The following is a 15,065-nucleotide window of genomic DNA, read 5'->3' as shown; positions in this document are numbered from 1 at the left end:
TGGATCTCTCGTGTCAAGAGTGACAACAGTGTTAGTCCCTCACTTACCTGCATAAGTATTGGGAGGGGGAAAAAACCAACCACCAAGAATACAACAGTTTCCAAATTGCACAAAATGTTTATTGTTAGTCTAGTACATTCAATATCATATTGACTAGAATACAGTAATTCAAAATATTTTTGGTGAATTGAATTTTTTTAAAAACCATTTCAAACACTCCAAAAAGCAATGCCATGAAAAATTAACTTAAAATTAAAACAAACATATTCAAGCAATAGTTTCACTTTTGACTACAGAAAACCTTTACATGTATTTTAGTGGTTTTAACAGTACTGCATTTAAACAAAATATATGAACTCACAAAAAGTGGAAAATATTAAAATAGACACAATGTTAAAAAACTGAGGCATCCAGATGTGTGAGACTGTTGTACTAGGAATTACCTGCCCAGATGTTCCATTTGTTCTCTTTTGGGGCAGTTAATGAGTCTGCTGTAGTGGTGCCATTTCTCCAATCACCTGCTAACACCACCCAGCAATTCTTCAAGCCTTGAATTTAAATTTTTTCGCTCTTGTAAATTCTGTATACAAATGTATATGTTCTAAAATATGCAACCCACTGGCAAATCTAGGTGCAATATTAAACGGTACCTTGAAAAACATCCCTATCTTGCTACTTATTGTTTGCAGACAGGCAATATCCAGAACAAAATCTGAAAAAGGCAACACGTTTTGGTTTTGTTTTTAAATACTGACATGAAAAACTGAGTAAATTAGAAAAAGGATAAAGTCAATCTTAATATAAGACATTCATTATATAGTGGGACAGGATACAATTATTGGACAAACAGTATTACAACGACTCTTCTACATCTGGTCATTTAACGCACATGTTCTACAATCATGACTTGCTACCACATTTGCTTTCCTGTACAGGAAGACAGCAATACAATTAAAGACCAGTTTTACTCTGTATTAAGTCCCAGAATGACAAGTTCTTCAAGCTCTCCTGCCCGGAAGGCTACGCTTGTGAAGAACCAATAACCACGAATTCAAAGTGGTCAGCAATTGCTCTGTACCTGCTGCTCTGACCAGGAGCTTCCAACAGAACAACCCCGACAAAAGTTGGTGGGGTCTGGTTCTGTCAGCTAATTTAAATCCCTTTGAAAATCCAAGCCTTAATATTACAGCACCGATATGTGTACACACGCTCTGGAGAAATGGCTGAGTCTCTGGTTTGGCTGGGGGGCCATTACCTGTCCACCTTACCTTCCTTAACACTGCCGACCCTCGGTAACTCAGCCTTCGTCCAGCTGCTGCCTGGCTGGGCAGCACGGAGTAGAACTGGGAATCTTGAGGAGAAAATCCCATTAACTATTTCTTTTAAAGCACTTCGTTTCCATTGGGGATAAAGCCAAATTAAGGTGCTGTTTAAGTGGTACTATAAATGAGCACAATACTATCATGTTAAAACTCAGCAGAATCACATTTGGATTTTAGTTCATAAAAGTGGTTATTACAATTACACCTGCCATACCACCTTTGGAAGAGGTACAATGTTTGCTTGTCAGTACAGTATGTGGAATGTAATCATTTCTTGCAAGATTTTGCAACATAAGTAACTGCATAGATGACAGTTGTGTTTTCAGTTCAATAAACGTACTTTTAAAGTTTATAAAAAACACAAAAAGTTTTATAAAAGTCATCTTATACCAAGATAATGGGTGGTAAAAGTAGATTATTTGTCTGTGATTCATGTTTAATAAATGACCAGTGGAAAGGTGATAGAAACCGATTTCAAATCAAAAGAATTACATTTTTGCTATTGCACTGACTTTACCATTTGAATCACTAATTTAGAAAAATTCACGTAGTTAAAAATTGTAAAATTAAACTAGAATACAAAATTTATTTGTAAACATCAGGTAGCCAGTTCTACTAACATGGAATGGACTCTTGGTACTGCAGTACAGTATCCTGGTTATTTACAGCACTTGCCATACGATGGGCAATTGCAGGACACACACATCAGTTCACAGTAATTGTGTTCAGAGAACTATCAAAGTCAGTGCAGTTTTTCTGTGCAATTTTCCAATTTCCCCAAATTCCTTAAGTCAAATAATACTGTTACAGAGGCCAAGTGCAGATTATTTTATATCTATCTATCTATATATACATATAGATATATCTCATAAGTGACGAATTATGTCTGCAGGACTTCTGTAAAGGTACTTCCAAATGGCATAGTAATGAACAGCAGCTGCTGTGGCCACAAACACGTGCCAGATGGCATGGGCAAACGGAATGACTCCATCGCTCTTGAAGAACACGACACCCAGACAATATATCAGGCCTCCCCAGGCAACCTCCTGAAGTCCATCGGTGTTGCTCTGTCAATTAACAAGGAAAGATTAGGGATGGGGTGTAAAGGAGGGAAAGGGTATTTTTTTGCACAAAGTGTTTCCCCCCCCCAGAAAAGAAAGCTGCTGTCAACTCGGAACATCTTGGATGTGACAGATGGGCAAATGAGCAAACCAGTACATTTATATGACACTTTGTGAAATATATAATAACACATTTATATAATATGTCTCAGTAGCACTATAGAAGTAATAGCTGGATAACTCAAGACAAGTTTGATGCTTTGCTTCATGCTCATTAGCAGAGCAGACAAACATGGAGAAAAAGAAGACCAAATTACCCACGCACGTAAGCGTGAGTTTAAAGCAACTCCTACTAGCTGGGTGAAGCATCCAGCAAGGTTTTGGTATAGCCCAGCATTCACATGGAACAGTTAAGGCATTACCTTTAGAGGTGTCAGATTTATATTAGCAGCTGAGAGGGTTATTCAAAGTTATTTAAAACATGTAACTATAAATAAATGTCAAAGTTTTGAGGTGGACAAGACTGAGTAGGATGTTTCACATATGCACCAAGAAACTTTGCTTTTTAAAAAGAAAAAGCACCGATTACTGAGAGATCAAGTACCCCAGACACAGTGCATCAGTTCAATACAGTTCAACTACTTCTCAACTTTTCAATTTTCCCCTGCTTCACTGATAAGAAGCCTCTAGTAAGAGACAAAAATCTTCTAGCTTTGTTGCCCCTAAGTAGTTTTGAAAGGGGCAAGAGTCAATTTACTTCCCCCATCTTGGTCCAGACCACAGTATCAATTGATTAGATTTTTCTTACATATACCAAGAAAAAGGACAAGGTGTTATCAGAGTCTACTCCACTTTTATAAAGAAAAAGCTTCTTTCCCAATTTGTAAGTGACAAGTGGGCATTAAGTAAGTTCATAAATAGTAAAATCTAGAAACATTCCTTGACAGGCTAAGGCTTCACATCTTTATAATTTTTATTCAAACGGAAGCAACGGAACTGTGATGTCCAATATCCTTTCAGAAGTGACTGTCTGCAGAAGTGAAATTTGGAACCTAAGCTCTTTTTCTCTAGACCCTGCGGCTCAGATTCAACAAAACAAGGTAGCATTTCATTGAAATGTAAACTATAAACCCAAAATATAAGTGACTATCTTTGGTTCTTCTGCAGAAAACGTTTACAGTTATGGTGGACTGAAATTAACATCTTTTCAGAAGAGAGCGAGCTGCACTGGAACTTAAGCTAGTTATATAAGGAAAGTTTGTGTGTTTGTGATGTTAATAGTCACATTTCTTACCATGGATGTCACTACCAGAGCAGGAGAAAATCCCATCGCTAGATAGAAAAAGAGTTCAACGATCTTATACCTAAAAAGGAATGAATTGAGTTGTTTAAGGAGGTGTACAAGAGAATGAACATTTCCTTCAACAGAAAAGAAAATACTTTAAATTTTATGCTAGCACAGGTCCATTAAACTATTCAAAAAGCTTTCTATACAGATAGATAATCAATGTCTTATGACAAAAATAAAGCTAGTTGCAGGCAATACCTTCTTCTCTAAATAGTGCCTAGATGCATTAATTTGCATTAAGTAGTAGTGAGAATAAAACACTGAGTCACAACTTATATTTTCTTATTTGACAAGAACCTCAGTAGCTCATCTCCAAAACAAAAAAGTTGGGTCTTGCTCCCTGAGGGTAAGTAATGAAAGCAGGATCAAAAATTCAGATCTGAAACTCAAGGACTCGCATCTCAAAACAAAAACAAGAAGGTAGCAGAAGTCAATATACATGAGCATATATAAGCAATATAACGTTGCAGTATAATCTATACACAATGCTAAATAAATTAGGGGCTTAAGAAAGCCATAATTTCAACTGGTTCCTTACTCCTGCTTTCTTGTAACAAAAGTTAGAGTTTTTAAAGCGGATACTTCCCTCCCACCCTTTTATGAGAAGACAATAATATAGCCCAAAGACATGTTATGACAGGGTGAGTACAATTATCTTCTGACAAGATGTAAGTTTGCATCATTCTCATCACATATTTCCACTGTTTCAAAGCTCTTACTTTAAATGTGTGAAAGGCTGGATATAAACACTCAGAAAGCAAGAAAGCCCCCACCTTTTCATTTCAGTTTAAAGTTAAATGCAAATAATAATTCTTACTTTTCATGGTAGAGAAATACATAAATGGTTCCTCCAGCAGCCATCAGCCAAATAAACCAACGCATGTGAGATGCCAGAGGTCCAAGTTCACGTAGATTTAACCTGGAGGTACAAGGATTTCAAGAGACAAAAGTGATGAATGAATGAACCATGCTGACACAAGAGTAGTAGGGCTTGATAAAAATAAATAAATATTCAGAGCTATAACTTTGGCATGATGGGGGAGAAGACACTTGGACATTCTATACACAGGCAGAAGGTGTGTTTGCATTGATGCGAGGGAAGCATAAACTGGAGTATCTGGAATATAAATAAATTACTTTCTGCTGTTTCCTAATACTACTTTCTGTTCAGCAAATCCCAGGAGATTAAATTATGTTGGATTTTGCAATGCAGAACGTGGTCAATTGCATCAAGGTGATACCTGTAGATTTTGAAAAGCCACAATGATAAACTGTTTACATTGGAAAAAGCTTTAATTCTGAAGCTGTGCTTCAGATTTCTTACCATGGTGCATATGATGCCGCAATAAAGACGTAGATCATCATTCTGTCACACATGTGAAAGCAATGCTCCATTGTCCTAGAAAGAGAGAGAACAAGTCACCAACACAGATTTTGGAAAGATTTTTGTATCATCTCAGTTTCCTGACACACCTTGGAATTACTTTAGGGAAAATACCATCAGCTCTATAACCTCTTAGAAGCATTCAGAAGACCGTTTAGCTGACTTCAACTTCAGGAGGTCATAAGCGAGACACATAGATGAGCACTCCTCCATTCCTCTCCCCTTCTCCACCCCATCATGCATCCTGCTCTCTGGCAAGGAGGCAGAAAGCTGCCACATCAACTCTGCCTAATCCAGAAACTGTTACTATTGAGTGACTACTGGTTAAATTCCATTTATGGCCCAGAATGATGCAGAAGTCATAATGAGACCAAAAAAATAAAATTGAAAGGGAAAAAAAAAAAAGAAAAATATCACATTTTAGTTTTGCTATTGCTGCCTTGCTCCCAAGGAGGCTTTCTGATAGTTAGCTGCTTACTGTGTTATAACTCTCTTGGCAAACTCTGTGTTCCTCAAAGTATTTGAGCGTGCCATAGTCCCAGACAGTGTTCTCATTTCTGCAATGGGATTGTATCCACCACGCACTTAGGTTATGTTTTTCCCATTCAACTTCTGAATTAAGAGCCACTAGGGCCTAGAAAAACACACGCTTTCTTTGTGAAAAAGAGGACATTAAAGTTTGTTTGTATATGAGCTTGGCTCACTATCCCAACAGAAACAGGGGTGGTTTTTCATGATTCAGTACAAGGTACCACTCCAGCCTTCTGTAAAATCATGTTTTTGACTGAAAAATACAATGGAAAAACATCACAGAACATGCAAATAAAATGTCTTACACATCTTATAGCGATACCTTAAGTGACTCTTTTTCCAAGAAACGATATGAAATACCGTGGAGACAATGAAGAGCGCGCAGAGCCCCATGCCATACATCCATGCTGTTATCTTTTCCCATCGATCATCAGAAAGACGGTGGAGAAGGGCACTACCCACAATTGCAGGAACAATGAGGAACTAAGAAAACAAAAGGCCATTGTTAAGTCTTTGCTCCCAGCCAGCGTAGTACCTCCTGCAGTACAGCCACGGCAGGGCAGACAGAACTGCAGTAGGCCATATAAGACCACATGTACGACATTTGATGGCATGCCCCTAACCACAGCAAGTTTTTCATTTAGTTGCATGTTGACACACAAGCATCAAGACTTCGACAACGTCTCAGACATTTACGCTACACCCATTTGTAATAAACTTCTCGCATGGTATTAGGCTAGGTTACTAGCTCCCCTAGCTAGGACACAAAATCAGACAAACAAGAACTAGCAAGAATTTGCTAAGTCTTAGCAGTGTTTTTATTTTCACTTTCTGCTTTGTGTTTTAAAAAAGTTTTGATCTAACTCTAGGCTTGGATCTAAACCACCTCTTGTGCATAGAGGCAGAGCACAGGACAGACCAAAATAAATTTAAATCCCACATGAAAAAATAAAGCCTTTAGCAGTACACAGTTAAGAGAATTGAACAACGGCTTTGCAGAACTTGGGTTTTAGATATCATAAATAAATAAGCTGCAAACTTCTTTTATGAATAGATTCTTAATGCACAAAGATGATGTTCTTTTAATGCAGCGTATCCAAGTCTGTTTTACTTACGAACTCCCTCTCAGGCAGCTTTAATTCAGATCTTCCAAAACAGCCACTGTCAGAACATCATGATGGAATTAGCATGCTCACATGCTACATCTAAGAAGTGGGCTGCAGCTTCATAAACATTTAAAACTACACTCCTTTCCAGAATAAATTACATCATGTACCTTTGCCTCATTAAGAAAGAAACTAGGGGAAAAAAAAAAAGGCAAAAGAAAAAAGCATGTCCAACAAGTGTTTAAAGAAAAGAACCTGCTGGCTCAGACATTTCTACCCATCTCCTTCCACTATGAAGGCACATCTTTTTCAGTCTTCTAAGTTAAAAACTTCCCTTCCAGGCCCTATAGTGTGTCTTAAGATGTTAATTTGTTCACTTGAATTGTAAATAAATTTCACAGGTTAAATTCCTCCTAGTTTAACTCAAGTCTCACATGCTAAACAATAAAGCTAGGAACAAGTAATGTTTAAACAAATTGGCAACTCTGCTTTGCGTTACAGGTTTGATAGCTTAAGAGTGCAAAGTTCTGGTCCAGCCTGCACTGTCTTTGTCCTTTATCTACTTACAGACTAGAAGAAATTGAAGCTCTGATCACAGTTACAGTGCAGAAGATGCAGAGTATACTGAATGAATCTGAAAAGTACCTGGTTAATCCAGAGAGACTGGGCAGGGGGGAAGTGGCTTCTATTTCTGGCTTCTGAAGTACATCAACTGTAGCTTCATTACTATTATATTTTTTTCCTTTTTGTAAAATAGTACATTTACACCAAAAGCTGTAGAGCCATGGAAATGAAAAGTATGTCATTCCTATATCCACAGCATTTGGACCAGAGGTGAAAACACTTTCCGACTTTTGTAATGAGACTATGGAAGTTGACCTCCTGCACTTTAAGGCCAAAAATAGTCTGCCAGTCTGGCTTCTCATTTATCACAAACCATAAATTTCCATGTACATATCTTGGACAGCCCCCAAATTCAAGAAAGGTTGAAGTGTTTCATCCTCAGGATATTAGTCACTCCTGTTTTCCACATACGGCACACAGTTTGAAGTGTGGCCGAAGCCCTCGGGACAGCAAGGAACTGATTAGATGTGGCAGTTGTTTCATTTAGATTTTGCAGGAGACAGGAAGATACTAAGCTCCAGAAATAGTTTTTAAGCCATGTTTCTTTAAGCTGTGCAGTCATGCTCATGCACATTCATTGGTTTCCTTCCCGATTTCTAGTGCAAATTTCAGTTTTGACTAAACTTGACAGAGAACGAAAAGGTTTCAGAGGGATTATGTACCCACAAGTATCACAAACACAAGTACTAGGTAAAATAGCAAATCCCTACTAATTTCCTGCTAAAAGTCTGGGCATGAGCTGCTCAGAGATTCTGGCTGGAGCTCTGACTGAGACCATTTTATAGGAAGGAAGACATCTTTGGAAACTAGATTTAGATATTATACAGAACAACCTGCCTTCCTTACACAGATATCCCAGGCTTTTACTAGTCTACTAAAATAAATATTTCACAAGTTAAGCTATGATGTGTAATGCTCAAACGGGCCAACATAGAGTTTGATGCCAATTAATTTTTCCAGTAATTATTATATATAAAATTATAGGGTTAAAACAAATAAGCAATTGTCTTAACACCTCTTTCTTTGCACCTTCAGAATGAAAAATACAGCTACAAATGAGTACATGGATGAAGACCTGAATTAATGTCTTTTCTGCCTTTTCCTGGCTCTGAAGAACGGTTCTACTTCTCACAGGGAACTGCACTATACTACCATGAGAAGGATTTATTGTTTTTTCTAAGTATCATATTTGGAAACACTTTCCCTCTGTGCATGATAGGCATCATGGGAACAGTTAGACTAAACAAGAGATGTTTTATTACTCTTTTTCTGACCAAAAATAGCTAGATTAAAAACAAAATCCAGAAATCAGACGCTGCTGTTCCAGCCAACTGGATGAAAGTTCTTTAGATACTAATGCCATAACAGATAACGTATGATACAATAGACTTCATTACATCTAACATCCATTTTACAGAAGAAATATAACTTTAGTTAACAAAACATGGCAGATTTTCCCATGTTCATTTGAAAAAAATCTCAGGCACAAAAACTGCATTTTAATCTTCCAAATGGAGAAGCAATCAGCCTTTTAAAAGGAGGGGTATTTACCAAAAATGTAGTCAAAGAATCAGAACTAATAGAATGAGTGTAATTGTGCCATGTCATTTTACAGCAATGACATAGCATTTCTAAGCTGCCAGCATTCCTAGTAATAAAACTACCTACAAGTCACAAAAAGCTTTGCTTATTTCATCACGAAGTGCAACTCTTCCAAATGAATATTGTCAAACCCAGGAACTTAATGCGCTGTGAACAAACCAAGAACCATGATATTCTGATTTAATAATTTTAGCACCTTCATTAATACTTGATAAATCAGAGCTGGTAGAGAGATTTACAGAGTAAGAGAGTAGGCAACAGCTTCACTAAGTTTTGTAGCGAAATGGCGGAATAAAATAAGAGCATGAAGATACAAAACCCTTCACAATAAGGAGGAAGACAAAGGACTAAAACATATTTATTTACAGCTATAGGTAGGAATTTTTAAGAGACTTGGACACAACCCCTCTGTGATGTATTTTGGAAAACAGACTACCACAACCCCTACTGTTACAAATAGCAGCTGCTGCAAAAAGCCTTCAGGCACAAAGAAAGACAGTGAAACAGTAAGCTCTAAACCTGATCAGGAATACTTCAGGGAAATTACACTTTCTGGTTACTAACTTATAGCAAAGTATCTGTTATCTTCCGTCTATATGGGGTTGCTTAGAACACTGGTACATTGGTCAGTATTTTAACTGTATTCTTTCTGTATTTCTGTAGACAATCTCCCATAGAGAGGTTTAAAAATCTGTTAAAAATTTTGTCTTTGTATATAACATTCATGCCAAATTAAGTTATTTTCTTCGCACAGAAGGCTATGCACGTCATGAAGTCAGCAACAACCACCTTTGATGCACGAGCCACCGTAGCAAAGCACACTGTTACTGTTGCAGTTCCATGTGCCTTTCACCCAGAGGGAAACACTAACAGCATAAAGATGGTCTGATGGTCCCTCCACTTCCTCTTTGGAAAGGAAGACAATGGAAATATCGACAAAGCAGCCGAAGTCACATGCGATTCTTAGAAGGAACCATGAAGGACTGTGTCCATCTGAAGCCACCTGCTCCAGGAGTGTGTAGTCCTGAAGCCAAGTACAGTGTCTCCCTACTCAGTATTCTCAAGTAAGGAGACAAGCACCGTGGAGCGGGAAGCCTCCTGGCAACTTGGTTGTGCAATACACAGAGAGAAAGGAAACTGCTCATATCAGTCAGGTAGAACAGAGACATTTTCATCATAAGAGCCCTTCTGAAATTTTGATGACCCCTCCTTCCATGCTCAAATGGCCTGCTAAATGCTCCAAGCCTCATTTTTTTTAAATATTTATACTTCTTTTTTTCCATGCATTGCACAAACCAAGACTGGAATAGAGAGACTATAACATATTTTAAGAATAGTTCCTCCTTTTAAGGCAGTTGGAAGAAACTTTTAGAGAAGTATAAAGCCAGCCGTGTCTAAATTCTCGGGGTTTAATACAACAGAGCGTATGTTTTGTCTGATAAACCTTATATACACTAGAAAGTTTCATGATGAAAGAGGCATCCTTCCCCTTAAATTTAGCTTACCTTACAACTCAAATTCTTACACCTCCTGCTTCTCATAGTTTCCTTCCTGTTCTTCTCAACAGAGAGCAGTCTTTTCTGCCTCTGTATTCAACTACTTAGCTGCCCTTCCTGTCTCCTAGTGTCTAAAGACAAGTCAGTGCTTCATTTAAAGCTAAAAAAAAAAAAAAAAAAATCAAGACGTTTTAAAGAGCCTTACTAGTTAGAAATATGAAGATACCTTACTATGCTACACAAAGTCACCTTTTAAGTATTGTAACAAAAAGCTATGCATGGGATTCCGTATCCCCATTTACTGTTGGATTTGGGTTTTTGTTTTGGGTTTGTTTTTTTTTTTTTTGAAGCAGCTGCCTAAACTGACTACTGTGTATTTTTAAGTCAAAAAACAGATGGGATACCTATTGAGGAGTACAGCCACGCTCGTAAATACAAATCGACTACTTCCTGAATTATGAATAAAGCTTTGAAAAAAATATATGGAGAACCATTGCTAAACTCTGCTTCGTAGAAATTACTTCAATGTCTAATTGAAAACTCATTCTGTAATCTAGTGGCAAAGACTTGACTAACACTTAGTAAAACAGTCTGTACACAGAGGAGAAGCAAGCATTCGCCCCCAGCTTTTTCTGCATAATCCACTGTGCTTTCCCAGATTAGATTCCTATTTCAAGGCTTTAAATTTTGATTAAAAGTTTTTTATTGCATAGAATTTTATGTAAGGAGTAACAATCCCTCTTTTATACTACACTTTATTTTCTTCCAAAGGGTATGTTAGTATCAGATAACCCCAAGCTGTTAGTAGTTCATGGTAGGTTTTAGGACGTAGCTTGACTGTTCAGAAGGGAATTAGACAGCTTCGCCAGAAATGTGGCATACCAGAAAATACTGATACGACCTCTTGGCTGTAACCTACTGCTAGCAGCCAGGAATAAGACATGCCTGTTTTTCAACTAGATGAAGGCTAGAATTACTAAGGAGTACAGAAACTTGTGCCAGATATTTTGAAATCTAACTTTTTGGCCAGAGTAAACAAGATTTGTACAAGGATTATGAGATAAACTACATATCTGTGCTAACTAACAGAACGTTGCTTCATTCTCTAGACAAATAAGCATATATTTACATAATGCTGTACATGAGACCCTTGGCTTAAAAACACACGCTTCAGTTAGCTTTTCTATATGTAATCCAAGGTGATTCTGTTTTTACCAGCAGCACAGAACTGTACGCTGGTTATTTATAAAATATACACAAAGGATCCTTAAGAACAGAGCTCTTCCTAGAACTGAATAGTCCTGTGCACTGCCTTGAGCATTCATATCTATAGCTCACTCAGACACACTGGAGATAAGAGACTGAGGACAAAGTCAAACATACTTCAGATATTTGGAGTTAAACAAGGGATTGAGAAGCACAAGCTGTTTTTATAAAAGGGCAAATGCTATCTTAAAAAACAAACACACACATTTTTAAGTCCTTTTCGAAGCGCCAGACAGCAAATCAAACTTCCCAATCACAAAAAAAAAAGGGACTGCTTTCCTTATTTTGTATATATCATATATTCCACTCTAGTATGGGTCCTTACATTATGAAAATAAGGACAGATGGATTTTTAGTAGGGCTGTCAGCATTATTAGTGCCTCTTTCAAAATATCAGTTTTCTTGAAGAATCCAGTCATAAATATTAAGTATTAGAACTAAGCCATTCACTCTTCTACCAAATACCCACATGATAGTCTTACGAAGTCTTCCACTTCTAACATGAATAAATCTTTCTTATACTTGCAGTACACAATATTATGTCAGCAAAGTACTGGGAAATCTGCCTTGCAAGACTAACTAGTATAGGCCTATATTCACTTTACCGTAGTCATCCTTTGACTGGGACAGAGGAACAACATCTAGTTAAAGACATGTAACTTTGGTGAAAAAGAATCTTATGAAGCATCTGGAGTTCCTACAGATTCAGAGCAGGGACTAGTGATTACCAGCCATCTAATTAATGTTATTTACTGTTACATTGCTGAAGCTTATATAACAAAACCAGAGAGGTTGTGAATATGAATACACTTAGGCAAAGGCAAGCACTTAGCCATCCAAACCCACAAAAATTTACAGAAACAACTAGTTAAAAAAAAAAAAAAAAAAAAAGAAATGTACTTACTGCATGTGTGTAACAGTTAGCAGCATGTTCATAGCAAGTGGGTTTGTAGCGGCTGTTTGCTGGAGCTGGGTGGTTCATGAACCTGTTGAATAATTGAGATGTATTTTTAGGACAGTTAATAAACCATCTCTTTGAAGGGTTGTAAAGGAATACCTCCAACCTAGCAGCATTAAAAATTGTAAGTACAGACATGTTAAAAGTAACTTATTTAAATTGTAAGTTCTCCCAGATAAGTTCTCTTAACAAACATATGTTAAAAAAATTTCTGTGACTGCCTGTCACAGCGGATGGTTACCTTTAATCAAGACTTTGCATACATAAGCCAAACACCCTCTTTTCCAACAGCTTGGTCAGATGAAAAATGAACTATTTCTTATTTAAATTACATAATACAGACTCAAATTAGTCTTGAAATATGGACTTCATCAGAGCTGCCAAGGGTTACTCTTTTTTTAAGAAGTTCCTAAAACTACAGAAATACTCCAGTTCTGTAACACCTCAGAATAAACCAACTTGAACATTGACTTTTCAATTCCTATAGCAAACAATATTTGTGTTTGCAGCATTAGATGGCTCGATTTTTCTTTAAGGCTAATTCTATCTTCTGTCTGTAACTAAGATCCAAGATACTCAGGGATAAAAGGAGACTAATGGTTAACTCCGAAGAGAAAAAATTTTAAGAGGCTTAGCATAGACATTCCACCTTTTTCTCTAAGAATTTTCAAATGTTACCTAACAAACAACCCATCACACCAAACAGTCTATGCAAACCAAACAAAATATGATGAAGCCTGAGACAGTTTTGGAAGAACCTGCCAATACAAAGGTTGCATTTAACTATTCTCAACAACCAAACACTTGAGTTGTTTCTGTGAAACTAGACAATTTAAATCTGTGTACAAAAATCTCTAAGACAGCACACATTGATATGCAACCAGACAGTCAAATCTAAGTTATGAACTGTTCCAGCTACAGTAGCGTGTATGTTATCCCAGCACAGCCTACTATCACACAGAAGCTATTCTCTTTCACTAATAAATTCCAGCTTACTCCAGACTATTACAAAACTATGCATTGACAATTAGTCAGGTATCCAACAAGCCAGGAACAGCTTCACAACAAATACAGAATACATTTGTATGTTCAGAACCAAGAGCAGTTTTGTTAGCTAGATTTATATAAAGAGCGTGTTAGACAAACTTTGGTCCTTCCCCATGTCCCTCCTGGTTTAAGTCAAAACCAGTCCCATTTTTATGACATCCACAAAATATTGGCTGATCTCAAACCAGGGAAAAATAACCAAACAACCAAAAAAACCCAACCAGAATCTTATCGCTTGAGTAAGCAGTTCCAGATTTATGGGATATAAGACAGTGGTTTTCTTTACTGATTTATTAAGCTGTTTGTAAACCTTTTTTTTTTTTCCTAATGTGATATATGAAAATTGAATGGCACTGATAAAATAACAGTGTCATCAACTCTCTCTCCAAATTGTGGCAATTTCAAAAAACAGTTTCAACTGTTACTAATACAAAGGATAAGAAAAATGTGAATTTCATTCACAGATGCAGAGTATAAATGGTTGTTAGCAAATGAATAATTCCATGGGAGTTAATATATTGTTAAAAAATGGCAATTCTTTTGTCAGTGACAAATGACAGCTTGCTCTCATCTCCAAAAAGGTAATGACGTTATAGTCATATACACAGGCTCGCAGAACATTTGGAAAATTATTTTGTTGCCCAGTGCATACAGGTCTTCAACAGCTGCTAAAGACCATCTCAGCATCCTCTACAGATGGAACATTCAGTTTACTCAGTTCTGCTTCCAAGTTAGGAAAACATTTAAAAATAAAAGCATCTGTTGGCTCAGTTGAGTGACCAGGATTAGACTGCCCTTGACCAACTCCATAAATTCAGAGTCATGGGAAACCTTTCACTGATGCATCTAGAATATTATTACATTTCTCCAAAGGCCACGGTGATACTGTGGCCTACGAGAAGTAGGAAATAACAGACACACACACCCCCAAAGGAATAAGCTTATCCTCAGTATTAGCTTTATAATTTCTGTTCCAAATTTCTATATAAGATATTACTTCTTCTAAAACTCTATGAATAATTGAAGGTAGCCTGCTAATGGGACCTTCTATTACCCATTAGAGGATTACTTTTTTTTTTCTTTTCATTTATATTTCTTTATTATAAAAGATACTGGATCTTTCTAAAGCAGTCACAACAGAGCAGTCACAACAGGGTGATGTTAGATTTTAAGCAGAATTATGAACAAACACTTCAGAAAAGTCCATTATTAGGACCTCTTATTCTCACTAAGGATAGTGTTATTAGCTTGTTAATGTATTTATGTTCTGTTTTACTGCTACCCTTTCCTGTTATCTACACAAAGGGTTGGGTTTTTTTC

General features: G+C 37.0%; 1 protein-coding gene across 2 annotated transcripts in view; it reads right to left on the bottom strand.

Annotated features, from left to right (window-relative positions):
- Window positions 1–97: 97 nt before the first annotated feature.
- Window positions 98–15,065, bottom strand: part of MMD (monocyte to macrophage differentiation associated) — a 45,321-nt gene continuing 30,353 nt past the window's right edge. For both annotated transcript variants that reach the window (XM_074847321.1, XM_074847322.1), the window contains exons 2-7: window positions 12,645–12,726; window positions 5,969–6,129; window positions 5,056–5,130; window positions 4,549–4,650; window positions 3,678–3,747; window positions 98–2,389 (exon numbers count right to left, since the gene is read on the bottom strand). In XM_074847321.1, coding sequence (XP_074703422.1) covers window positions 2,189–2,389; window positions 3,678–3,747; window positions 4,549–4,650; window positions 5,056–5,130; window positions 5,969–6,129; window positions 12,645–12,726 — 691 coding nt within the window. In that variant the 3' untranslated portion in view covers window positions 98–2,188. The remainder of the gene's footprint in view (window positions 2,390–3,677; window positions 3,748–4,548; window positions 4,651–5,055; window positions 5,131–5,968; window positions 6,130–12,644; window positions 12,727–15,065) is intronic.

Source organism: Strix aluco, chromosome 21 (genome assembly GCF_031877795.1).
Source record: "Strix aluco isolate bStrAlu1 chromosome 21, bStrAlu1.hap1, whole genome shotgun sequence".
NCBI lineage: Eukaryota > Metazoa > Chordata > Aves > Strigiformes > Strigidae > Strix > Strix aluco.
Note: the sequence above shows the minus strand (reverse complement) of the source record. Positions and strands in the feature narration are given on the sequence as shown.